Source organism: Hypanus sabinus, chromosome 11 (assembly GCF_030144855.1).
Source record: "Hypanus sabinus isolate sHypSab1 chromosome 11, sHypSab1.hap1, whole genome shotgun sequence".
Taxonomy (NCBI): domain Eukaryota; kingdom Metazoa; phylum Chordata; class Chondrichthyes; order Myliobatiformes; family Dasyatidae; genus Hypanus; species Hypanus sabinus.
Genome location: NC_082716.1, coordinates 24,435,008 through 24,462,012, shown reverse-complemented (window position 1 = coordinate 24,462,012; position 27,005 = coordinate 24,435,008). Strand labels below are relative to the sequence as shown.

Sequence of the window (27,005 nt, the reverse complement as noted above, 5' to 3'; positions counted from 1 at the left end):
TTCTTTTAAATAACTGGCTTAAACCAAAATGGGATTTAACTTCTTTAAAGGTAGGCTCAGTAGATTTAATTTAACTAAAGATTGTAAATTTATTTTAATCAATGCTATTTACAGCATGAAAATTTATTGATAATGTTGAATAGTAAAGTTACTAAAAACCATAAGCCAAAGCAAAATGAATTAAAATATAGTCTAAAACATTATTTTATATGCTCCTCATCAGCTTACTGTCCTTCCCTCTGTACAACACAGTGCTCACCAATTATCATCAGCCTCCCCTATCTCACAGCAAAAACTGAGAATGGGCTTATCCAAATAAACATGGTCCGACTGCACACAGCCATACTGGACTGAGAGAACTCAACGAGGTTGTTAACAGGGCTGCTGGATCACAGCCACCACGCAAGTGCTAGCAAGACACATCCTGCGAAGTTCAAATTATTTTAATCATGACCTCTTGCAGAACCCTAGGGATCCATGGAACCTGTTTGAGAAACCCTGTTGCAGTGTATGAGATGTCCATTCAAGAGTCTGATAACAGTGGGAATAGACATCGTCCTTTCTGGTGGTTTATGCTTTTGTATCTTCAGCTCAACAGGAGAGGGAGAATAAAGAATGACTGATTGATTATGTTAGCAACTAACATACAGTATTGATTGTTATTTCTGGCTTCAGGACAGCTTCTATCCACCGTTATAATATTATTAATTGGTTCCCTAATACAATAAAATGGAATTGACACCACAGTCTGCCTCATTAGGAACATACATCTTATTGTTTACCTGCACTGCACTTTCTCTGTTGCTGTTACACTTTATTTTGCACTCTTATTGTTTTACCTTGTGCTACCTTAACGCACTGTGTAATGGATTGATCTATATGAACTGTATGCAATATTAGCTTTTCACTGTATCTAGTACATGTGGTTCAATTGGATTCCAATACAGCACAAATTTTGTTTGCTTCTTGTCTCTACCACTCAGTGTCTCCCTTTATTCTTTGCTATCCAGTGCTCTGGCTACTGAAATCATTCTGGCCCTTCATTGTTGCTGAACTCCAGCCTGTTCACCTCTACCTACAGCTTCTCTGTTGCTAGATGTGTTGTTGAGGCCTTTGATGCCTCACAGCTTCAGATTTGTTTATTTATAACATGTACACCAAGATTTGAGAGTTAGGGGGCAGAAGTTTAAGGGAAACATGAGGGGGTATTTCTTTACTCAGAGAGTGATACTTGAGTGGAATGAGCTTCCTGTAGAAGTAGTAGAGGCCAGTTCAGTTGTGTCATTTAAGGTAAAATTGGATAGGTATATAGACAGGAAAGGAGTGGAGGGTTATTGGCTGAGTGCAGGTAGGTGGGACTAGGTGAGATTAAGAGTTCGGCACGGACTAGGAGGGCCGAAATGGCCTGTTTCCGTGCTGTGATTGTTATATGGTTATGGTTACACCAAGATATATAGTGAAATGTGTTGTTTGCATGAACAACCAGCACAACCTAAAGATGTGATGGGGAAGCCTACAAGTGTCATCATACATTCTGGCACCAACAGAGCATGCCCATCATGTTCATGGAACAAAATGAGCAGCAACAATGACAACAGAGCAATAACATCAAAACAAAAACAGCCAAGCAAGCCCCGTTCCTCATTCCCACACACCCACATACTCACTGGCTACTTGAATGCACTTGTGTTTCATATTTCACAGCAAGAGATCACTCAGCTGAATGAGTCAGTGCTGGTTCTCATTTATTCCCCAAGCTCGTTCGTTAGGTGTCATGTTACATGACATGGGCTATCATGGTCTTTCCATGACCACGATTTTTCTTGGCAGTTTTTTCTACAGAGGTGGTTTGCTATTGCCTTCTTTTGAGCAGTTATCTGTACTCTTCAGAGATTATCTGTCAGTGGTTACATAGCCAAGACTTGTGATAAGAACCATCTGTTCATACAGTCACCCACCACCTGCTCCCATGGCTTCACATGACACTGATCACAGGGGTAAGCAGGTGCTACACCTTGCCCAACGGTGACCTGCAGGCTAGTGGAGGGAAGGAGTGCCTTACACCTCTTTTGGTAGAGGTGTATCTTCACCCTGCCACCCCATTCCCCAAGCACTCATACACTTCTGAACAAACCATATCATCCAAATATAACAGGCCAATTTACCATAGCTTGTCTTTAGGATGTGGGGGTGGGGGAGGTGAAGAAGCAGAACATCTGGAGAAAATGCACACATTGACAGAAAGAATGTACAGACTCCACACTAACAGCTCCAGATGTCAGGATCGAACCCACCCACTGGAGCTGTGAGAGAGCTGCCCAATCTACAGCTGATATATATATTTATCCAAATATTGGATATATTTGTGACCTCCATTCTACATTCCTAACCTTCATAAGCTTCAAGACATTGGAAAATTTGTGATTAGAACTTGACATGCACCAACCTTCCTTTATAGTTCATCCCAATGTTTGCTCATCTACACTGGCTGATGAGAGCTCCATTCTTGTGTTCAAATTTCCATACCTCCAGCACTTCCTTCAGCTGGTGAGCCATTCAGATGTATCTGTAACCTCTGGTCGGCTGTTTTAACTGCTCTACTAGCAGTCGGATGGTGGCGGAGGTACATTTCTACCAAAGGAGGTGTGAGGTGCTCCTTCCCTCCGCTAGCCTGCAGGTCACTCTTGGGAAAGGTGTAGCACCTGCTTACACCCGCCTCCCAGAAAAGGGTCAAGTGAAGCCATGTGAGCAGTTGGTGCTTATCACAAGTCCTGGATATGTGACCACTGATGCCAAGCAGACAATCTCTGAAGAGTATTGATAATGACCAGGGTGTAACAGTAGAGAGAATGTGCAGTGCAGGTGGATGATAAGGTGTAAGGTTATAACAAGATACTTTATGAGGTCAAGACCCAGAACTATACAGCACAGGAGCAAGTTATTTAACTCACTATGTTCACATCAGTTCTCTGCAAGACCAATCCTATTAATCCATCGTACCTCCCTGGAACCTTGCCGTTTCCTTTCTCATCAGTATACAGTATATCAGAATCAGGTTTAGTATCTCCAGCGTATGTACTGAAATTTGGTAACTTTGCAGCAGCAGTACAGAGCAATACATAATGAAATTTAAAAAACTGAATTATAAAATAGTAAAATTAAATAACTAGTGCAAAAACAGAAATAATAAAAAAAAATAGTGAGGGTAGTGTTTATGGGTTCAATGTCCATTTATAAATCAGATGGCAGAGGGGAAGAAGCTGTTCCTGAATCACTGAGTGTGTGCCTTCAGGCTTCTGTAGCTCCTACCTGACGGTAACAATGAGAAGAGTGGATGTGCTGGGTGACGGGGGTCCTTAATGATGGACGCCGCCTTTCTGAGGCGCCGATCCTTTAAGATGTTCTGGATATTACACAGGCTAGTACCCATGATGGATCTGACTAATTATACAACAGTCTGCAGCTTAGTACAATCCTATGCAGTCACCCCCATCCCATACCAGGCAGTGGTGCAACCAGTTAGAATGCTCTCCATGGTACTCTGTAGAAACTTTCAAGTGTTTTAGGTGACAAACCAAGTCTCCTCAAACTCTTAGTGAAATATAGTCACTGTCTTGCCTTCTTTATAGCTACAGCAATATGTTGAGACCAAATAAAGTCCTCAGAGATCTTGATAGCCGGAAACTTGAAATGGCTCACTCTCCACTTCTGATCCCTCTGTGAGAATTGTTGTGATCCCTCACCTTACCCTTTCTGAAGTCCACAATCAGCTCTTTGGTCTTACTGACAATGAGTGTAAGATTGTTACTGTGACAACACTCAACTAGCTGATATTGTTCTGTTCTTGAACTTTCCCTGGATGTTTTTTTTATTTTTTATTGAAATACAGCACGGAATAGGCCCTTCCGCCTGTTGGAGCCACACCACCCAGCAACCCCCGACTAATCACGGGACAGTTTGTAATGACCAATTAACCTACCAACCGGTACATCTTTGCACTGTGAGAGGTAACCGGATGCCCGGAGAAAACCCACACCGTCACAAGGAGAATGTACAAACTGCTTACGGGCAGCAGTGGGAATTGAACCTGGGTCACTGGTTTTGTACGGCGTTGTGCTAACCACTATGCTAACACATCAATGGCACCTTATAAATGTAGGTTGTTGTTTATCAAAGAACAACAAATGAAAATCCAACATATTTGCTAAAGTATTGGATTTTCCAAATATCATCTTTCAAATATTAATATATTGTGTACAATCCAGTGTAATGAAGTAAAATAAGACCATAAGATGTAAGAGCAGAATAAATCAGGGTTTGCTATTTGAATGAATTAATTTTGTCAACTGAGCATTGCATGTTTAATTTCCATGAAGTGTTTCATTTCCTTTGAGATTATTTATTGATAATTAAAGCAGGATTTTCCATTACCGTTTTGGTTCAAGTGAAGCAGTACAATGGAGAAGGCTGACGCCTTTACCCAGTCAGACCGGCACAGGTAGAATTGTGAAGGAGCGTAAATCACAGAGTTAGCTCAACAGCAGCAGAATGGATTTGGAGGGCTTAAGAAAGGAATGAGAAAGGAAAACCAAGAGCATTAACTGAGTAAATAACATTGTTTTCAGACCAGAACAACATACCTGAAGTGTCCAGAAGTGCAAAAAATAAGACTCAAAGTGCTCAGCATATCAGTAGAAGATGACTAAGTGCCATTAACGACTGTTCTTTTGTGAATCCTACTTCTTGTCTTGTCTTATTTTTTATATTTCTCTGCTGCTATTTCTTTTTAACTCCTTAATGACCACTTCCCTAAAAATAAAGAAGGATATAAAGGAAGAACTGACACTCGAAAACAATTCTGGAAACCCTCTATTCTCTGTAAATGACTGAGGAATTCATGTTCAGCACAACATTAAGGAAAAGTGTAGCTGGGTTATTCTGGCTGTAAACAGACCCTCTGCTCTCAAGTCTATCTGGACCATCAAGCACCCATTTACACTAATTTCATCAATCTAATTTTATTCTCCTGCTACTTCAGATTCTTCCACCAGGGATAATTTACAATAGCCAATCAATCTGCAAATCTTTGGGACGCAGAAGGAAAGTGGAATATCAGGGGGAGACAAAACTGGTGAGGCTGGGTCTCTGGAACTGTGAGATGGCAGCTCTACCAATTGCACAACTCTGCTGCCCCAATTTTCCAAAATCATTGTTAACATCACTGTAACTCTGTCATAAATGCTGGTGGTGGAACCATTAATGCATCAGGACAGTGTTCAGGGGAGTCCACAAAAGGAGCACGTGAAATCAGAGACAGTAATACTGAAACTTTGAATCAAGGGCAGGTTTACTGATTAAAAGATTCATCCTCACAAGTTTTTGGATTTGCTCCATTGTCAGGAGGCCTAGTCATAAAGACTTCTCTTGGGCAGAAGGTGTACAATACTTGCTGTTCTTGGATTGAGAAGAGAGAGAAAAGCACCAGTTTCCCTCCTTCAAAATTTACCATTGTTACACTGAAGGGTAACCGAAACTGAGCATTGCCAGGTTCAAAGTTCAAAGTAAATTTATTATTAAAGTACATATATGTCACCATATACAACTCTGAGATTCATGTCTCTCCAGTACATGGAGTTTGTATAATATCAACAGAACTTAGAAAATAGTGGTGAAGCTAATAAGGCTGCTGCCTCATATTTTCAATGACCTAAGATTAATCCTGACCTCTGATGCCTCCTATGTGGAGTTTGCACATTCTCTCTGTGATCCCAGCTGTTGCACCATCCTGTCTATTGTATTTATTCTCGGTGAGACCCAACATAGATTGGGAGACTGCTTTGCTGAGCACCTACGCTCCATCTGCCGGAAGAAGCCAGATCTCCCAGTGGTCACCCATTTTAGTTCCACTTTCCATTATCATTCCAATATGTCAATCCATGGCCTCCTCCACTGTGGCGATGAGGTCACACTCAGGTTGGAGGAACAACACCTCGTATTCTGTCTGGGTAGCCTCCAATCTGACGGCATGATCATCAATTTCCCAAACTTCTGGTAATACCCCCCGCTTCATCATTCCCCATCCCCCTTTTCCTCTCTCACCTTATCTCCTTACCTGCCCATCACCTCCCTCTGGTGCTCCTCCCCTCTTTTCTTTCTTCCATGGACTTCTGTCCTCTCCTATCAGACTCCCCCATCTCCAGCCCTGTATCACTTTCACCAATCAACTTCCCAGCTCTTTACTTCATCCCTCCGCCTCCCAGTTCCTTGTATTGCCTTGTGTTTCTCTCTCCCTCCTCCGCCTTTTAAATCTACTCCTTACCTTTTTTTTCGAAGAGTCTCAGCCCAAAATGTCGACAGTATTCTTATCCGTAGATGCTGTCTGGCCTGCTGAATTCCTCCAGCATTTCTATGTGTTGCTTGGATTTCCAGCACCTGGAGATTTTCTCTTCTTTGTTATTGTACCTATTTATTTATTGAGATACAATGCAGAATAAGCCCCTCCAGTCCTTCGAGCCATGCTGCCCAGCAAACCCTGATTTAATCCCAGCCTAAGCACGGGACAATTTACAATGACCATTCAACCTACCAAACCCTATGTCTTTGGGCTGTGACAGGAAACCAGAGCACCCAGAGGAAACCCATGCGAGGAGGACATACAAATTCCTTACAGGTGGCAATGGGAATTGAACCCTGGTGGCTGGTACAGTTAAGCATTGTACTAATCTCTGCGCTACCAAGACTCCCTGATTCTTCTCCACCTGACTCTATCTGCCAATCAACCACTCCTCACCTGGATCTACCTAATGGTCCCAGCTCTTTTCACTCCCCTTTTCTTGACCTCTTTATACTAGTCATCTCCTCCCTACTCTTCAAGTCCAGTTGAATGGTCTTGACCCAAATATCAAGAGTCTATTTCCCTCCACGGATGCTGCCGGCTTATTAACTTCCTCCCTTGGCTTGTTTTTCACATGGCATTCCATCAGCTGTTCCAATAGACAATAGACAGTAGGTGTAGGAGTAGGCCATTCGGCCCTTCTAGCCAGCACCACCATTCACTGTGATCATGGCTGATCATACACAATCAGTACCCCGTTCCTGCCCTCTCCCCATATCCCTTGACCCCGCTATCTATAAGAGCTCTATCTAGCTCTCTCTTGAATGCATCCAGAGACTTGGCCTCCACTGCCTTCTGGGGCACAGCATTCCACATATCCACCACTCTCTGGGTGAAAAAGTTTTTCCGCATCTCCGTTCTAAATGGCCTACCCCTTATTCTTAAACTGTGGCCTCTAGTTCTGGACTCACCCATCAGCGGGAACATGCTTCCTGCCTCCAGCATGTCCATTCCCTTAATAATCTTATATGTTTCAATCAGATCCCCTCTCATCCTTCTAAATTCCAGTGTATACAAGCCCAGTCGCTCCAATCTTTCGACATATGACAGTCCTGCCATTCCGGGAATTAACCTTGTGAACCTACGCTGTACAGCTGCAGAAGGACCTAAACTTAATTCCTCTTGTTTAAAAGCCAGCATGCCATTAACTTTCTTCACTGCCTGCTGTACCTGCATGCTTGCTTTCATTGACTGATGCACAAGAACACCTAGATCTCGTTGTACTTCCCCTTTTCCTAACTTGGCTCCATTTAGATAGTAATCTGCCTTCCTGTTCTTGCCACCAAAGTGGATAACCTCACATTTATCCATATTAAACTGCATCTGCCATACATTTGCCCACTCACCCAACCTGTCCAAGTCACCCTGCATTCTCAAAACATCCTCCTGACATTTCACACTGCCACCCAGCTTTGTGTCATCAGCAAATTTGCGAATGTTACTTTTAATCCCTTCATCTAAACCTTTAATGTATATTGTAAACAGCTGCGGTCCCAGCACCGAACCTTGTGGTACCCCACTGGTCACAGCCTGCCATTCCGAAAGGGACCCGTTAATCACTACTCTTTGTTTCTGTCAGCCAGCCAATTTTCATTCCATGTCAGTACTCTGCCCCCAATACCATGTGCCCTAATTTTACCCACTAATCTCCTATGTGTGACTTTATCAAAAGCTTTCTGGAAGTCCAGGTATACTACATCCACTGGCTCTCCCTTGTCCATTTTCATACTTACATCCTCAAAAAGCTCCAGAAGATTAGTCAAGCATGATCTTCCCTTCATAAATCCATGCTGACTTGGACTGAACCTTCTACAGTTATCCAAGTTCCGGGTTCCTCTCATATCCAAAAGACATATCAGTTACTTAATTGCCTACTGTAAGTTACTCCTGGTTTAGAATGAAAAGCAGGATCAAAGGGGAGGATGGGAATATGGGAAGACAAATATAGAATTAGGTAGGATTGGTGACTGATTGTTGGCATGAACTTGTTTGGCCTGAGGGCTTACTGTTAAGCATTATGATTCTATGATTATATTAAGTATGGACAGAAAAAGGAGTAATATTATGAAAGATACTGCAAATCATTCTCAGTACTCTTGTCAGCTTGGAGAATGTCTCAGTGTTTGACACTTGTGTAATAATTACTCTCTGATTTTCTCTTTTCCCATTCATTTTCAATTACAGGGCATTAGTGGCAAAGCAGTAATTATTGCCCATTGCTAACGATCCTTGAGAAGGTGATAGTTAGTCACTTTTTTAAACCTAAGCCACCTTCTAGTAAAAGGTATTTGGAATGAAAATATATGTGGGTTTCACTTTCATCCTAAGCTACTTAATTGAATACAACAAAGCTAGAAATACTCCGCTATGCTGTTTGGGGGAGTTTTAGTATTTTTATTTACTTATTTATTGAGAAACAACATGGAGTAGACCCTGCCAGCCCTTCAGGCCTCACCGCCCAGCAACCCCTGATTTAACCCAGGCTTAATCAAAGGACAATTTACAATGACCCAGTTAACCTGCCAACCAATTCATCTTTGGAATGTGGGAGGAAACTGGAGCACCTGGAGTAAAGCCCATGAGGACATGGGGAGAATGTAGAAACTCCTTACAGTCAACAGCAGGAATTGAACCTGTGTCATTTGCACTGTGCTCACCACTACACTACCATTGAACCAGCAACGATGAATTACATGATGACATGGTGACCCAATCACAAGTCAGGACAGTGTGGAGCTAGGAGGGGAATTTGAAGGTGGTGGTTTTCCCCTGCATCTGAAGCTGTTGTCCTTCTTGATATCGGAAATCATGGGTTCAGGAGGTGTTGTTGCAGTGGTCGGAGCAAGTAGCTTTAATGATCTTTGTGGCGATTACACATGCAACCACTGTGGACTGGTGTTGGAGAAAAAGGATATTTCAAGCATGGAGAGCCAATCAAAGTAGATACTTTGACCTGGTGAAGCTGTTTGAAGGAGCAAGTGTATCACATTCTTGACTGTGCCTTGTAAATGGTGGAACATTATTTGGGTGTCTGGAAGTGAATAACTTGCCGCAGGATACTTGGCTTTAGACCAGTGCTTCTAAAGATCTAAGAATACTTTTTTTTGTTAGGGAATGACTAGACAGGTTAAGGATAGAGTCCAGAGCAGGTTCACAAGGATGATTCTGGCAATAAAGGGGTTAACATATAAGGAGTGTTTGGCAGCTTTGGGCCTGTACTCATTGAAATTTAGAGGAATACCGGGGGGGTGGGGGGTGCAAATCTCATTGAAACCTACTGAATGTTGAAATGACTAGATAGGGTGGATGAGGAGAGGATGTTTCCAATGATGGGGGCACCCAGAACTAGAGGACACAGCCTCAAAATTAAGGGGTAACCCTTTAGAAAAGGGATAATGAAGATTTTTTTAGCCAGAGAGTAGTAAGTCTGTGGAATGCTCTGTCACAGATTACCATGGAGGCCAAGCCCGTCTGTATATTTAAAGTGGAAGTTGATTGTTTCCTGATCAGTCAGGGCATCAAAGGATATGGTGAGAAAGCAGGTGTATGGGATTGAGTGGGATCTGGGATCAGCCATGGAAAGGTGGAGCAGACGCGATGGGCTGAATGGGTAATTCTGCTCCTATGTCTTATGGCTGGAAATAATTCAGAACATTTGTAGCTTGGGCAGTTGACGTTTGGTTTGATCAGTTCTCCAATCTTGGCAATTTACTTGCAAATGATTTGTCACAATGCGAGGAGACATTGATAGTGATTGTGATCAACAGCACAGTGACAAAATATTAGCAAGTAAGTTGCCAAGATCGGAGAAGCTAACCGTTACAGATAGTATATGTTTCCAAAAAAAAAACTTTAAATGTTAGCAGAGCAAAAATATAAAGGTTAGGGGAAAATCAAAGGAAAACAAATAATTGCAAGAGCATTTGAATTGACAATTAGAAAAAAAAATGCATGTCTCTTTGGACAGATATTTGGATGACGATTTAAATGCCAGGTCAAACGGAATTGAGGTGGCGGGGTCCAAGCCCTAGAATGGATCAGAACAACTGAACCTGATACTTAGATGACAATGTAGGCACCGGGCCAGGGTGTCGGAACTGGAGGTGAGGGATAGGCCAGCTCAGCTGGATGATCTGCTCTGCGTTGAACCAAAGGCTTGGGGACAACTCTCTTTGTGGACCAGTTCAGAACGCTGTTGCTTGCGTTTATTGTTTGTATCAGTCCCTCAAAAGCAGAGGTGGAGGAGTTTGCCTCATGATCAACCCTTCTTGGTGCACAAATATATCAGTGTACCAGACCTGGAATATTTAGCAGTGAGGTGTCGTCATTTTTACCTACCACAAGTGTTTTCCATGCTCATTTTGGTAGCAGTATCCATTCCACCTCAGGCCAATGTCAATCAGGCTTTAGATGATCTGAGCAATGAGATCAACATGCATGAAACAGCACATCCTAATGTCTTCATCATCATTTTGGGAGATTTTAACCAGGCCAATCTGGAGAAATCACTAAGCAGTAACCATCAACAGATCACTTGCAATACTAGAGGAAACAACACACTGGACCATTGCTACACCATAATCAAGAATGCTTACCGTGCTATTCCACGCCCTCACTTCAGGAAGTCTGATCACCTGGCTGTACTTCTACTCCCTGAGTATAGGCAGAGACTGAAGACTGCAGCACCAGCAGTGAGGACCAAGAAGGTTTGGACAAGGGAAGCGCAGGAGCATTTACAGGACTGCTTTGAATCGGTGGACTGGACTGTATTCAGGGATTCATCTTCGAACCTGGATGAGTATGCTGCAGTTGTTACTGACATCATTAAAACCTGTGTGGATGATTTACAGTACATTCCCGAACCAAAATCCATGGATGAACCAGGAGATACGTCATCTGCTGAAGGCTAGATCTGTGGCATTCAAGTCTGGTGACCCAGGCCTGTACCAGAAAACCAGGTGTGATTTGCGGAGGGCTATTTCAAGGGCTAAGAGACAATTTCAAATGAGGTTGGAGGTGACATTGGATGCACGACAACTCTGACAGGGTTTACAAGACATTACTTCCTACAAAGCGAAACCCAATAGCATGAACAGCAGCGATACTTCACTACCAGATGAACTCAATGCCTTCTATACCCGCTTTGAAAGGGAGAACACAACTACAGCTGTTAAAATCCCTGCTGCACCTGATGACCCTGTGATCTCTGTCTCAGAGGCCGATGTTAGGCTGTTTTTAAAGAGAGTGAAACCTTGCAAGGCAGAAGGCCCTGACGGATTACCTGGCAAGGCTCTGAAAACTTATCCCAACCAACTGACAGGAGTATTCAAGGACAATTTCAACCTTTCACTGCTACGGGTGGAAGTTCCCACTTGCTTCAAAAAGGCAACAATTACTCCAGTGCCTAAGAAGAATAATGTGGGCTGCCTTAATGACTATCACCTACTAGCACTTACATCTACAGTGATGAAATGCTTTGAGAGGTTGGTCATAACTAGAATGAGCACCTGCCTCAGCAAGGACCTATACCCATTGCAATTTGCCTATCGCCACAATAGGTCAATGGCAGATGCAATCTCAATGGCTCTTCACACAGCTTTAGACTACCCGGACAATACAAACACCTACGTCAGGATGCTGTTCATCGACTATAATAAGACCATCATTCCCACAAACCTGATTGGGATGTTGCAGAACCTGGGCCTCTGTACCTCCCTCTGCAGTTGGATCCTCGACTCCCTAATCGGAAGACCACAATCTGTGCGGAATGGTGATAACATCTTCTCCTCAATGACAATCAACACTGGTGCCTAGCCCCCTGCTCTACTCTCTGTATTTGCTGTCGATACAACCATTGTTGGTAGAATCTCAGGTGGAGACAAGAGGGCATACAGGAGTGAGATATGCCAACTAGTGGAGTGGTGCCACAGCAACAACCTTGCACACAATGTCAGTAAGAGGAAAGAGCTGATCGTGGACTTCAGGAAGGGTAAGACAAGGAATACATACCAATCCTCATAGAGGGATCAGAAGTGGAGAGAGTGAGCAGTTTCAAGTTCTGAGTGTCAAGATCTCTGAGGATCTAACCTGGTCCCAACATATTAATGCAGTTATAAAGAAGGCAAGACAGCGGTTATACTTAATTAGGAGTTTGAAGAGATTTGGTATGTCAACAAATACACTCAAAAACTTCTATAGTTGTACCGTGGAGAGTATTCTGACAGGCTGTGTCACTGTCTAGTATGGGGGTGGGGGGGGTACTACTGCACAGGACTGAAAGAAGCTGCAGAGGGTTACAAATTTAGTCGGCTCCATCTTGGGTACTAGCCTACACAATACCCAGAACATCTTCAAGGACCGATGTCTCAGAAAGGCAGTGTCCATTATTAAGGACCTCCAGCACCCAGGGCATGCCCTTTTCTCACTGTTACCATCAGGTAGGAGGTACAGAAGCCTGAAGGCACACACTCAGCGATTCAGGAACAGCTTCTTCCTCTCTGCCGTACAATTCCTAAATGGACATTGAACCCTTGGACACTACCTCACTTTTTTAATATATACTATTTCTGTTTTTTGCACTATTTTTAATCTATTCTGTATACTGTAATAGATTTATTATTATTATTATTTATTTATTTTGTTTTTTCTCCCCCTCTAGATAATGTCTTGCATTGAACTGCTGCTGCTAAGTTTACAAATTTCATGTCACATGCCGGTGATAATAAACCTGATTCTGATTTGCTTTTTCATCTCTGCACATTGGGTGTTAGACAGTTTTCCTTTTTTAATGGTTATTTTGGGTTTCTTTGTTTCGTGGCTGCCTGTTAGGAAACAAATCCCAAGGGTGTATAATATTTACATACCTTGATAATAAATGTACTTTGAACTTTAATATTGGAACTTTATAATGATAAACAAGAAAATGATACACATGTTAAAAGTTTAGTGTGTGTATGTGTATCTGTCACACTAGCTAACACTAATATTTTACTGGAAGTTGTAGGGAGCCAGAGTCTAATGAGATTAAAGTTCTTAAGTAATTAATATTAAAAAAAATTAGAGAATTTTTCTGGGATCAAGAGCTAAAAATCCCCTGGACCTGATTTCATACACGCTAGGATTTCAAAAGAACTAGTTTCAGAGATTAGTTTTAAAATCAATCACACATAATAGTTAATCTTGATATTTCTACCCCCTCCCACCCAACACGTTTCAAATATTTCAGGATTTGTCTAGCTTTTGTCATCTAACTGACACCTCATGAGTTCAAAAGCATACACCCTATTGTTGGCTGACAACAGTTCACATGAAGTAATTTGTCAATACCCTGCCAGTTGACAATAGTAGAAAATTGAAGCATGCAAAGGAACATAGGGGCTACAAAGCAGTGTGGAGCAGCAGGCATGGAGTTTGACATCTATTGTGTCACTCCAGTAGATCTTTCACATTTACTTCAGCTTGGGGCTTGTTACAGTTAGTCTTTGTTATAATTCACTCTGGGTACTAAATTTGCATGATTTTTAGTGGTTAAATAAATTTGGCTTTAATCTTCAGTTATAAAGCGGTTTTCAGTTATATCTTTTCAGATGTAAGAAGCAGAATGGAAACTCGTCTCGCATAGCATAGCACTGGCAGCCCACTTTGTATTCTCCCATATGTTCTATTTCATTAACTTTAATGGAAAAGAAAACTGGGCAGGAAGAAGCTCAATTCACCATTGCCAGTTCTGTGCCGCTGTGCGAGGTGACTTTATATCAGTTCACACTTAGGAAAAGCCACAGCAAATCATATTTTGGAGTTTTGGTTGCGTATCCGAAGGTCAATAATTTTGGACATTAACACTGGTACTCTCTCCACAGCTACTTACTGAGTATTTCCAACTTTGCTGGATTGTATTCATGTAGCCTTTGGATAAAAGTGAAACCCACATAGATTTTCATCTGAACTACTCCAAAAATTGATTAGCTCAACATTTCCTTGTAATATAGGCAATTTAATATTCTGTTTTCCAGTAAGGTTGCTTACCTGACAGCCAAGTATTTTAATCATGTTTTCTGGGCTTTTCCAACAATATTTTGCTTACTCAGCTGTTAAACATGTTCCCTGCTGAGCTTTTTGTTGGAATGATTGCAAGTGGAAGTGTAGCTCGGTAGTAGAGCTTATAACAGTGCATCACAGAAACAGGCCATTCTGCCCACAGTATTGTGCTGAACTACCTAAAAAGCAAATCAGAATCACTCTAGCACTAATCCCTCCTCCCTACACAATGTCCATCTTCCTTACGTTCATGTGCCAATCTAAATGTCTCTTAAAAGCCTCTAATGTAATTTGCCTCTACCACCATACTAGGCAGCGCATTCCCGGCATCCAACAGTCTGAGTGCAAAACTTACCCCTCACATCTGCTTTGAACCTACCCCTCCACAGCTTCAATGCATGCCCCCTTGTATTAGACATATCAACCCTGGGAAACAGGCACCCACTATCCACCAAATCTTACTGCTCATAATCTTATAAACCTCTAACAGATCTCCCCTCAGCCTTCGCCACGCCAGAGAAGGCAAGTGTGTTTGAAAATGGTGGGAGGTTAATACAGATGTTGATTTCAATTTGTTGGATTCAACAGCAAATACAATATTGACATCAGAGTATGAAATTATTTTAAAATTTGTTCTGCATTCTTTTCCAATTCAGCAAATTGCATTTGCATACCTACTCACAAACAAGGGGATTACTATACCCGTGTTAAACCACAAGAATTAACTTTATTACAGTTAGATGCGATACAAGAAGGAAAACAAATGGTTGATGAAGTAGCAGTATGGAAAACAAACTGATATTTATCATCTGCTAAATGAGCTGATTTGTAGAATGCCAGAGGGAATCACAGATCCATCGAACTTTCACACAGCCTTCTCTCTCTATTGTCCTTGTTTCCATTTCCAATGCTTAGTGCTGGCACTAGTTGTGACCAAGCCTATGAGAAGATTCCCCTTTTGCACAAAGTAATTACCCCTTTTTGTACCTTTCAAACCTCAAAAATGACTCTTACTTCAGTACTTTTCAATAATAAAGTTAGAGTCTCTTTATGTACATACACTCCTGTGTCTAATGTCTCTTTATGGACATTCGGTCAATCTATGTATACCAACTATATGATGCATTTATACTTACTGTGTTTTTTTTATTATTGCGTTCTTGAACTTGCTGGGCTTTTTTGTGCTGCAATGGGTCCAGAGTAACAATTATGTCATTTTCCTTTACACCTGTGTACTGGAAATAACATTAAACAATCTTCAGTCATGTATAAGGCACCAGTTGGCACCAGCAACTGCACCATGACCTCACCTTCCCTAAACAAACATATACAGGTCCACAATCCCTTACCCGAAATTCCGAAAGCCGAAGTTTTTTTCACCAACAGCTGACGTCACTCAGGTGTGAGGTGGCAGCACTAGCTGAGGCCTCTAGACGTCAGCTGTTGCTCAGCTCTCGTACTGGTTACACGTGCATTTGCTGCTCACTGATATTTTGTGTTCACTGTTGACTTTGTGTTTAGTTTCACTGTGAAAATGTCAAAAAAAGCTGCAGATACCCCTATGGGTAACAATGAGAAAAAGAGAAGGAAGCATCTATCATTATCAATAACACAGAAAGTGGAGTTATTGCAGAAGCTTGATTGTGGTGTGTCTGTGTGGCATCTTACTGAAGAATATGGTGTGGGTACTACAACTGTATATGATTTAAAGAAACAGAAAGATGAGTTACTGAAGTTTTATAGTGACAGTGACGTTCTACATTTATTCCAATAAGTCATTTACCATGTGACTTATTGATTGAGTTCAATTGAAGCTGTATATTTTTATGTTTTATTGAATGTTTTTGTTAGAAATAAAATATTTTTCTTGTCATTATTCCCTAAACAATACAGTATAACAACTATTTAGGTATCATAAGTAATCGAGGGATGATTTAAAGTATACGGGAGGATGTGCATCTGGAGCTCCGCCGGGTCCTAAAGTCCACCCACACTGAGACAGGTTAAATAAGGGACTTGAGCACACATGTTTTTTTGGTATCTGCAAGGGGTCCTGGAACCAATAAAGAGAGATTCTGAAATATGAAAAATTCTGAATTCTGAAATGCAACTGGCCCCAAGAACTTTGGATAAGGGATTGTGGACCTATATTCATAATTATCTACCCTCAAAGCTGTAGACTTGAACTCTTAACTTTTTCAAAACAATCCCTCTCCAAGCTAACACCATTTTCCCTTACATAATCATAGAAACATAGAAAACTACAGCACATTACAGGCCCTTTGGCCCATAATGTTGTGCCGACCATTTAACCTACTCTAGAAACAGCCTAGAATTTCCCTAGCGTATAGCCCTCTATTTTTCTAAGCCCCATATCCCTATCTAACAGTCTCTTAAAAGACCTTATTGTATCCACCTCTACCACCATCGCTGACAGCGTATTCCACGCACCCACCACTCTCTGGGTGAATGCCAGAGGGAAATACAGATCCAACAAATTTCCACGTATTTCCATTTTGTTTTAGCATATACCAAGGAGGAATCACATTTAACTCTTATAATCAGTCATGACATTTTATTATAAATGCACACTCACAAAATGATTTGCTGAAGGAAATGAGAAAGGCAGAAGTATTTTGATCTGAATTGAATTGACTTTGTTACTTATGTCCTTCACATACACGAGGAGTAAAATCTTTACATTGCATCTCCATCTAAATGTGCAATATGCAAGTTACAGTCATTTATAATAATTAGTATATACAACAGGACAGACAATATAGCTCAGAAATACAATTGTATCAGCGTGAATTAATCGGTCTGATGGCCTGATGGAAGAAATTGTCCCAGAACCTGTTGGTCCTGGCTTTTATGCTGCAATACCATTTCCTGGATGGTAGCAGCTGGAACAGTTTGTCATTAGGGTGACTCGGGTCCCCAGTGATCCTTCAGGCCCTTTTTACACACCTGTCTTGTTAATTGTCCTGAATAGTTGGAAGTTCAGATGCACTAGGCTGTCTGCACCACTCTTTGCAGAGTCCTGCAATTGAGGGAAGTACAGTTCCCATACCAGGCAGTGATGCAGCCAGTCAGGATGCTCTCATTTGTGCCCCTGTAGAAAGTCCTTAGGATTTGGGGACCCATACCAAACTTCTTCAACCATCTGAGGTGAAAGAGGTGCTGTTGTGCTTTTTTCACAACACAGCCGGTATGTACATATCTCATGAGATCCTCGGTGATGTGTATGATGAGGAACTTAAAGCTGTTCACTCTCTCAACTCCAGACCCAATTATGTCAATAGGGGCTAGCCCAGGGGTGGGCAAACTTTTTGACTTGTGGGCCACAAAGGGTTCTAAAATTTGACAGGGGGGCTGGACCAGGAGCAGATGGACGGATTGTTTTTGTAATACACCTCATAAGAGAAAATAAAATATCATGGGATATGTAGAAAACATGTGCTTTAATTTCAATTGAAAATGAACAAATGCATTACAACAAAATATCTGTCTTTGAAGTCCCATGGTATTTAGCTATTTATTGAAATAACTTTTAAAACACTGAAAATTAAATGAATAAAATACAGCTTTTTTTAATAGTAACAGTTATTATTTTAAAGCACTGAAAATTCTGTGTTTATTTCAAAAACGGTAGGAGATGCAGGTCTACTTGTCCTGCTCCTTCTTATTCAATTGTCCCCTGTGCCAAAACTCAACAACGACCAGCACAATGACAGAACAGTGAGAGCGCGCCAGTATGTGGAGCGCGTTATTTGATCTGGAGTGCATATTTTATTTTGAGAACGTACGTGCACCTGCGCACTACTCATGTCCATCACTTAACAGAAATGACATGTAAGATGTAAGGCTTATTGAAAAAAATATTTTCAAATGCATTTTTTACATAACACAACGAAGAAACTTATTTTTAATTTCAGTGGGAACAGTGTTGTTGGTCTCCCTTTTTAGCCAGCGCATCAAAGTCTGGATTTAGTTTTGTTGTGGCGATTCTCAGGATGGATCTGAGGTGTTGGTCAGTTAACTTGGATCTGTGGCTGGCTTTGTTGATGTTCATGACGCTGAACGCCTGTTCACACAAATAGGTCGAGCCGAACAAAGAGTAAAGCGCAAATGTGGAATAATACGCTGCACCTCAACAAAGGTCAATGTATATACAGTGCGTCATCTATTGGGAAAACGCCAGAATTGTGGGGAAAAAACGTTAACAAGGTTTATTAATATAATTTCATCAAGTTCTGCGGGCCGGATTAAAAAGCTTAACGGGCCACATATGGCCCCCGGGCCGTAGTTTGCCCATGCCTGGGCTAGCCTGTCTCCATTCCTCCTGTAGTCCACAACCAGCTCCTTTGTTTTTGTGAGAGGTTATTTCCTTGACACCACTGATGACTTCTTCTGTGTAGATTACCTCGTTATTATTTGAGATTGGGCCAATCAGTGTAGCATCATTAGCAAATTTAATTAGCAGATTGGAGCTGTGGGTGGCAATACAGTCATGGGTATACAGAGAGTAAAGGAGGGGACTTAGTACTCAGCCCTGAGGGGCACTTGTTTTGAGAGTCAGAGGGGTGGAGGTGAGGGAGCCCACACTTACCACCTGACGGTGATCTAGCAGGAAATTCAGGATCCAGCTGCACAAGGCATGGTGAAGGCCAAGGTCTCTGAGCTTCTTGGATAACGAAGATTTCATAAGTCTAACATTCAGCAGAATAATAGTTTGGGGAGAGGGAAAAAGGAATCTGTTTTGCATGCTCATTTCCCAGAACTGAAGAACTCCACCATCAAGCAGTGGAACAACTCTAAGTAACCCTGATATATAGGGCAATATTTGTAAATTGAAAATAATTATCACAAAGTTAAATTTGCACAAATCAGCCTAAAGTTGAAATCTCCCATGTTCTGTGAAAACAATTTGCAGACTTAATTCATTACAGATTCAACTACAGCATTATATTATGCTATAATATAGCATGTTTTAAAATGTTATAACATGTTGTATAGTGGTGCAGCACAGTAGAATGGCGTTTAGCATAATGCTATTACAGTGGCAGCGACACAGGTTCAATTCCCACCACTGTCTATAAGGAGTTTGTACTTTCTCCTTGTGACATTGTGGGCTTCATTTGGGTGCTCTGGTTTCCCCCCACATTCCAAGACGTAGATTAATTTCATATGAATGTAATTGAGTGCCACAGACTCACTGGGCCAGAAGGACCCAAATAAGAAAACAAAAATAAATAAAAATTTGTCTCCATCTCTCCATGATTATCCAAAGAGTTTTAAAACATTAGAACAAATGACGCTTTAATAATTTCTACATTATTATTGCTGAGAAATATTTTAATTTCTTCAAATATAATCAGACTGAGCAATATCACAGCTAACATCAATTGTCGCCCAATATAGGTTTGTGCAAGATTAAGACTAGCCAGTGAGTGACATTGTTGGATGTTTGAAACAAGCTTGTCTCTATTTATAGTTCAGCGCCCAATTGGTTGAAAGTAATTTCATAGATTGAAGCTGGCAGCCAGAAAACTAACTAATGAATGAATGCTAATTTTGAAGATGAGAGCAAGGTCATACATCAAGAATCCAAATGAAAAAGTGATGTGTGCCAGTATGCAGTGTTTCTTATGCATGCCATTTTAATCCATCTACAGTTCATCACTGACAATTGAAAATACACCAGCAATTCACATTCTAGATAAATGTTCTTTATATATTTAATAGATGTTGCCATTGTTTCATCTAAATACAGCTCTAAGGCATCTTTTTTTACATAATTTGATTGTCATATGTTTTGCTGTGTCTTTGTTTCTGATCTCTGTTTTTTGTTTAATTCTCTGTAGGCCATAACCTTCGATCCCAAGACGCACCTTCCTCGAGTAAATGAAAACTGCACAGGTTGCACTCTTTGCTACAGTGTCTGTCCTATCATTGATTGCATTAAAATGATACCCCGGTTAACCGCTTATGAACCTAATAGAGGCATTCCTCTCGCAGTCTAACAAGTTTGTTGAATTTACATGGTCCAGCAGGAAATATGACTTAATATCCATATGTTCTTATAAGTATTGATTTAGTCATTCACGTGTTATAACATGACAGATCACTGTTATTCCTAAAGTATTGATTTTATCTTACTAAACCTAGTTCAGTAGACTTGCGCTTTCCAATGAGTTAAAATTATTGGAAGGAAAGTGTCCACATTATAAACAAAATTGCGCTTTACTAAGCAGAAAGCTATATAATTGAGGTCAACCATATAATACACAATGACAATGGGATACAATCTACATGCTCAGAGCTTATATTGGAATTATTAATTGCTATTAGAATGCTTTCACTACATTAACAGTTTCTTATGTCTACTGACAGCAGAAAAGCTGAAATGAGTAGACTATTAGTTTATTAGAAAGTTATTTCATTAATAAACATTCTTATGTAGAAGACAGAGACATCCGCAATCTATTAAATAGCTAAAATCTACACTCACCTCTCAATGTGATATATTTTTCTTCAGTAATATTCTATTATATTGATAATGTCTGCCTTGAGCACCCTCGTGGAAACTACAGTTGCCATTTAACTCACCAAGATCCATAGAAACGGCTGTTTTCTGCCAATGTCATTAATTCACATAATTTGATTCAGATCCCACATTTTTGTAACGCTATCATGAGACCAATTACTGGAAAAAGAGAATGATAAAACTGTGTGAGAAAAGTGAAGTTTTATTTTAATCTGATATATATCTTAGCTTCCAAATCATTAAATGTAAGTATAATGGAAATAATGTTTAATAATGGATAAGTTTATAAGCAAATTATTCTGTAGTTTTGTAATTTAACCTATGATTAATCTACACCTCAACCGTTACAAAGTACACTGTGTGATTATTTTTATTTCATTTAGCTGTTCACTTCTGTTTCTTTGATTTTAATGTTGATCCTATCACACTAACTTTCCGTTATTTTGCTGACTAATAATTATAAATATAAATAATTTAAATTGAGTGAAATATTTACGCAGATCACAAAACAGATACTTTGCAATATCATTACTATTTTCTGTATCTTATTAACTGATATCCTTCGACATATTTTTGTATGATGCACACTGTAAGAGACATTGTGTATTGCTACTTCAGAGCTTTACAAATGTTCTAAATATCTCATTGCAATGTAGTCAAACATAGTATAATATTGTGCTTCTTTAAAAAATTATTAATGTGAAGTTGGTTTTGCAATTGAAATCAGGATTAAGTGAATTGTGGAATTGAAACCATTAATCAAGGAATAATGATTTAGATTATAATGCTAATTTTTTAGTATTAATTGATTTTCCTGGGAAGTTACAAATAATCTGTTTAATAAATAAATCAATGCTTACCCAGATTTGTATTAACTTTTTTGTCATACAATAGTATAAAGCGTCTGTAAAATAAATTCTGTGTGGCCTTCTGAACATTCTTTTCATTAAACAGTGATCTGCTCTGAGGTTAAAGACCCCAAAATAAAGAATTGCAATTAATGTCCCAAAGCCTTAGATTTAGATATCAGAAATGGGCTCTTCAGTGAAATTTTTCCAAGTTGACTGGGTTCCATACCTGAGCTAGTCCCATATGCTAGAGTTTGAGGAATGTCCCTCTGAACCATTCCCCTCTCTGTACCTGTTTAAATATCTTTTAAACATGATTATACCTGCCAATAACACTTTGGCAGCTCATTCCACATACCTACCATCTGCTGTATGAAAAATGCCCCCCGGGTCCCCTTTAAACCTTTCCAGGCTCACTTTAATTCTATCCCACTGGTTTTACACTACCCCATGCTGGACTAATGACTGAGACTATTCACCTCACTACGTCCCTTGTGATCTTATATACCTCACTCCGCAGCCTTCTATGCTCCAGGGATAAATGTCCTAGTCTATCCAGTCTTTTCTTACAACTCAAACTTTCTAGTCCCAGTAACATCCTTATCAATATTTTCTCTACCTTCTCAGCATCTTCTCAGAACTACCATCAGGCAAGAGGTATAGAAACCTGGAGTCCCATACCATCAAGTTCAAGAACAGCTACTTCCCTTCAACCATTTGGTTCTTGAACCAACTGACACAACCTTATCCTTATTTAGCCCTGAAGAAGGGTCTCAGCCTGAATGTCGACTGTTTATTCATTTCAATAGATGCTACCCGATTTGCTGAACTCCTCCAGAATTTTGTGTGTGTATCGCTTTGGATTTCCAGCATCTGCCGAATCTCTTGTGTTTACAGTCTTAATCAATACAGTTTACCAGAACTTTGACAACAGTTATATTTGTTCTGTAACAAAGACAAACTTGTGTGGGTAAAAATGCTAGAGCAATTTTATTTACAGAACGGCTTCAGCTCGACCAAATTTTATTCAGGACCTTCAGCCCGCCAAGAGTGTAGCTGTGCCCAGTTCACCAACATCACTCCCAGTACTGGGTGAACCGTCTGCATTGCACACTAGGAACTGATGTTCTTTATTATGAACAGACATAATAACACATCTCCCCTCTTTAAGGAAAACAAACATAATAGTATGCCCTCATAAAAATAAACTTGCAAGACACAATAATGCTTTGTTATACAGATATTTACATTAATTTCAATTGTAATGAGCAAATACTATCCCCTATTCACTCTGCCACTCTCAATCCATCTCTATGGTAGCTTAATGATTCTTTTTGGATTGCTATTTCCACAGATGTCTTACATTCGCTTGCTGCGTTAATACCAGTGAGTGTCCTTTTGAGTACTCTGATTGACATGCCCATTTTTTTCACATCCTTGTGCCAACATCCTATATGTTCATCTCTGTTTTTGTTCTTGTTGTGAGGCCATAATTCAATCCACTGCCTTATAATGGAGCCCTGAACTACATTCATGTGATCAGTGAGACTTTGCACAAGTTGCAACTGAGTCTGTCTCAATTCACGTAGTTCCTTCTGTTGGCTGTGTATCATAGATAACAACCCTTCCTGCTGGTTTGTGTTGAAATGGTACTGTTGTCCTGACCTTTGGGTCCGTGTGTCTTCCCATCTTCCTTTTCATTTTTTTCTCTTCAACTTCAGAGAGGATCATGGAGATCTTTTTTGATTTCCAATCTCTAAATGAAAGTTGATGGGAGACAGATTCTGAACCTCAGCTGCATGATGTGGAGACACGACTGGCGACTTCTTCTTCATGATCACTCTGTTCAGGACCAGCATCCTGACTCTCATGCTGGTGTAGTTGGTACAGATGGCTATGGAAAGTGGAGCTGTGCTTCTCTTGCAATAACCTTTCTGGATCTCTCATGGATGCTGTTAAGAGTTTCATGAGTTACATCAGGTAAGCATCTGAGCACCTCAAAGACATCTGCATACTCTTTATTGAGTTTTGACTGGTCACCTTTGGTCTGTGAAGTCACTACCCAAACTCCTTCCACCAGGTTGAGCCTTTTGCCTGCACTCAGACCTAATATTGGCTGTACTCGCTTTTCTACAATCAGTATTTTGTCTTTAGGTGCTTTCCCTTGTGCTTGGAAGTCACTAGAGGGCCCTGTTTTACCGGAACATTCTCTCTAGTACAGCCCGTCACTTTTCACTTCACTGGGTAAACTTTGTGAATCTTGTAATCATCCATAGACAACGGATTCTCCTGGGCTCTGGTGTTAAGCTTGAATGGAATTACTGTCTCATTCACAGTCTCTGGAACAATTCATTCTGTTTTACCAGTCTATAGAGAATCTACAAAAACTTCCTCCATTTCCTCAGCAACCATCTGCACCTTTCTCTTGCAGCACTTTGCAAAATAATTTTTCTTCCCACAATTATTGCAGGACTTTTCATAAGCAGGATATTTCTTTGGGATGTGCGTACCTCCACATTTGGTGCGTTTACTGCTTGATCCTACCTCTTTGATATGCCGTTGCTTTGGAAGCCCTCTTTGTGCTCTACCTCTCTGTTTTCACAACGTGCACGGTTGTTCTTGCCCTGTGCAGCTCTTTCGCTTGTGCTTGTGTGCTTTCTTCTGCTCTACACATATTCACAGCCTTTTCTAGCATTAGATCTTCTCACTGGAACAAACTATTTTGTCTTTTAACTAGTTTGTCTCTCAAGTCTCCAAACTCACAGGACTTACTCAGTGTGTGGAACTCGGCCAAATATTGGTGAAACCTAACACTTTGTTCTTGGTCCAAAGAAAGGAATCTATATCTTTCATACACGTTGTTTTTACTTGGGACAAAATACTCCTCAAATTTTGTCATCAATGTGTCCAATTTAAAGCCTGTCTCATCAATTTGAAAGCTATTGTAGATGTCCAAAGCACCTTTGTCATTTACGTGTAGAAAGATAGATGCTTTCAATTTTCCCTCCACCCTGCCAACTCTGCTCGCCGCTGAATATATAGTGAATCACTATTTGAAGCTTTTCCAATTATCAGCTAGATTGACAGTAAACTGCATAGGTGCGGGAAGACTTCAAAGTTCAAAGTAAAATTTATTATCAGAGTACATACATGTCACTACATACAACCCTGAGATTCTTTTTCTACGGGCATACTTAGCAAATCTATAGACAATAGACAATAGGTGCAGAAGTAGACCATTCGGCCCTTCGAGCCTGCACTGCCATTTTGAGATCATGGCTAATCATCTACTATCAATACCCGGTTCCTGCCTTGTCCCCATATCCCTTGATTCCCCTATCCATAAGGTACCTATCTAGCTCCTTCTTCAAAGCATCCAGAGAATTGGCTTCCACTGCCTTCCGAGGCAGTGCATTCCAGACCCCCACAACTCTCTGGGAGAAGAAGTTTTTCCTTAACTCTGTCCTAAATGACCTACCCCTTATTCTCAAACCATGCCCTCTGCTACTGGACTCTCCCAGCATCTAGAACATATTTCCTGCCTCTATCTTGTCCAATCCCTCAATAATCTTACACGTTTCAATCAGATTCCCTCTCAATTTCTCAATAGAACAGTAACTATAAACAAACTTTGCAAATGCAGATGTAAATAAATAGCAGTAAATAGCAAGTATGAAATAACAATATAACAGATCCTTAGATGAGTGTAGTTCAAGAGCCTGATGGTTGAGGGGTAATAACCGTTCTTGAACCTGGTGGGTTGAGTCCTGAAGCTCCTGTACCTTCTACCTGATGGCAGCAGTGAGAAAAGAGCATGGTCTGGGTGGTGAGTATATTTGATGATAGATGCTGCTTTTCTACAGCAATGTTTCATGTAGATGTGTTCAATGGTTGGGGGGGGGGGGGAGGTGGAGGGTTTACCTGTGATATACTGAGCCAAATCCACTACCTTCTGTAGGATTTTCCACTCAAAGGCATTTGTGTTCCCATACCAGGCTGTAATGCAGCCAGCCAACACACTTTCCACCACACATCTATAGTTTGCTAAGGTTTTTGATGACATGACAAACCTCTACAAACTCCTGAGGAAGTAGAGGAGCTGTCGCTTTCTTCAGAATTACATTTATATGATGGGTCCTGGACAGGTCCTCTGAGATACTGACGCCCAGGAATTTAAAGTTACTGACTCTCCACCTCTGATCTAACTTTGGTTATCCGTAACAGAATTTTTTTGGGCTTCTCTCACCTGGTATTCTCTTGCTGAATCTGCTGAACTTTGGCAGCTTCAAAACACAATGTGCTCTCTGTACAGCAGCTTTGCTCTATCAGAACCAGTGTCTCATTCTTACTTTCATACTTGTACACATGACAATAAACTCAGCTTTGACTTTTAATATAATCCTTCTTGTAGTCTGGAACCGCACGCAATACTTCCAAATGCGGTTTCACCAATGTTTTCTACAGATTTAACTTGATGTCCCAGCTCTGGTACCCATTGTCCTGGCTGATGAAGACAATGTTGGCAAACACATGTTTCACCACACTGTCTACCTGTGGAACTAAGTATTCACAGCCAAATTCTCTCTGGCCACAGCGTTCTCCAGTGGCTTGTCATTTAATATGTAATTCTGCCTGTTTAACTTCCCAAAATACAACATTTTTTAGTTGTCCGAGTTAAATTTCACCTGATGTTACTTGGCAAACTTTCCCAATTGATCTGGACCCTGTTGTAATCTGAGATAATGTGCCAAAGTTTTGGTGTCATTGACAGCCAACTACATTTTTATCCAAGTCATCAATATGGACAACAAACAACACCAATCCCTGTGGCACGTCACCAGTCACAAATGGCCTTTCTGACTAAATGGTTGCAAGTTCTTGCAGGATGTAAATAACCCCATCAAATTTGCCTGCTTTCCAATATACTATAAATGCAATATTGAATGAGCTGCCAGTAGTCGAGGATGGCAAAATAACAACACTTGAAAAACACATTGAACAGGTCCTTGAAGTATAGGCCAAGCACAGACAAGCTTAGCCGGGTATCTCGTTTGGGCCAAAGGACCTGTTTGTATGCTGTCTTTACTCAATTACTCACTACCTGCAGAAATAAAATAAATGCCATGTTTTGAGAAGTGATTTAAAGACTTGTTGACTGTAAGAAACAGGAGGAGGGATA

General features: G+C 40.6%; 1 protein-coding gene across 2 annotated transcripts in view; it reads left to right on the top strand.

The window, feature by feature from the left end:
• The window catches only part of LOC132401544 (dihydropyrimidine dehydrogenase [NADP(+)]-like), an 889,454-nt gene extending 867,623 nt beyond the window's left edge, over positions 1 to 21,831 (top strand). For both annotated transcript variants that reach the window (XM_059983565.1, XM_059983564.1), the window contains exon 23: positions 20,296 to 21,831. In XM_059983565.1, coding sequence (XP_059839548.1) covers positions 20,296 to 20,454 — 159 coding nt within the window. In that variant the 3' untranslated portion in view covers positions 20,455 to 21,831. The remainder of the gene's footprint in view (positions 1 to 20,295) is intronic.
• The last annotated feature ends 5,174 nt before the right edge of the window (positions 21,832 to 27,005 follow it).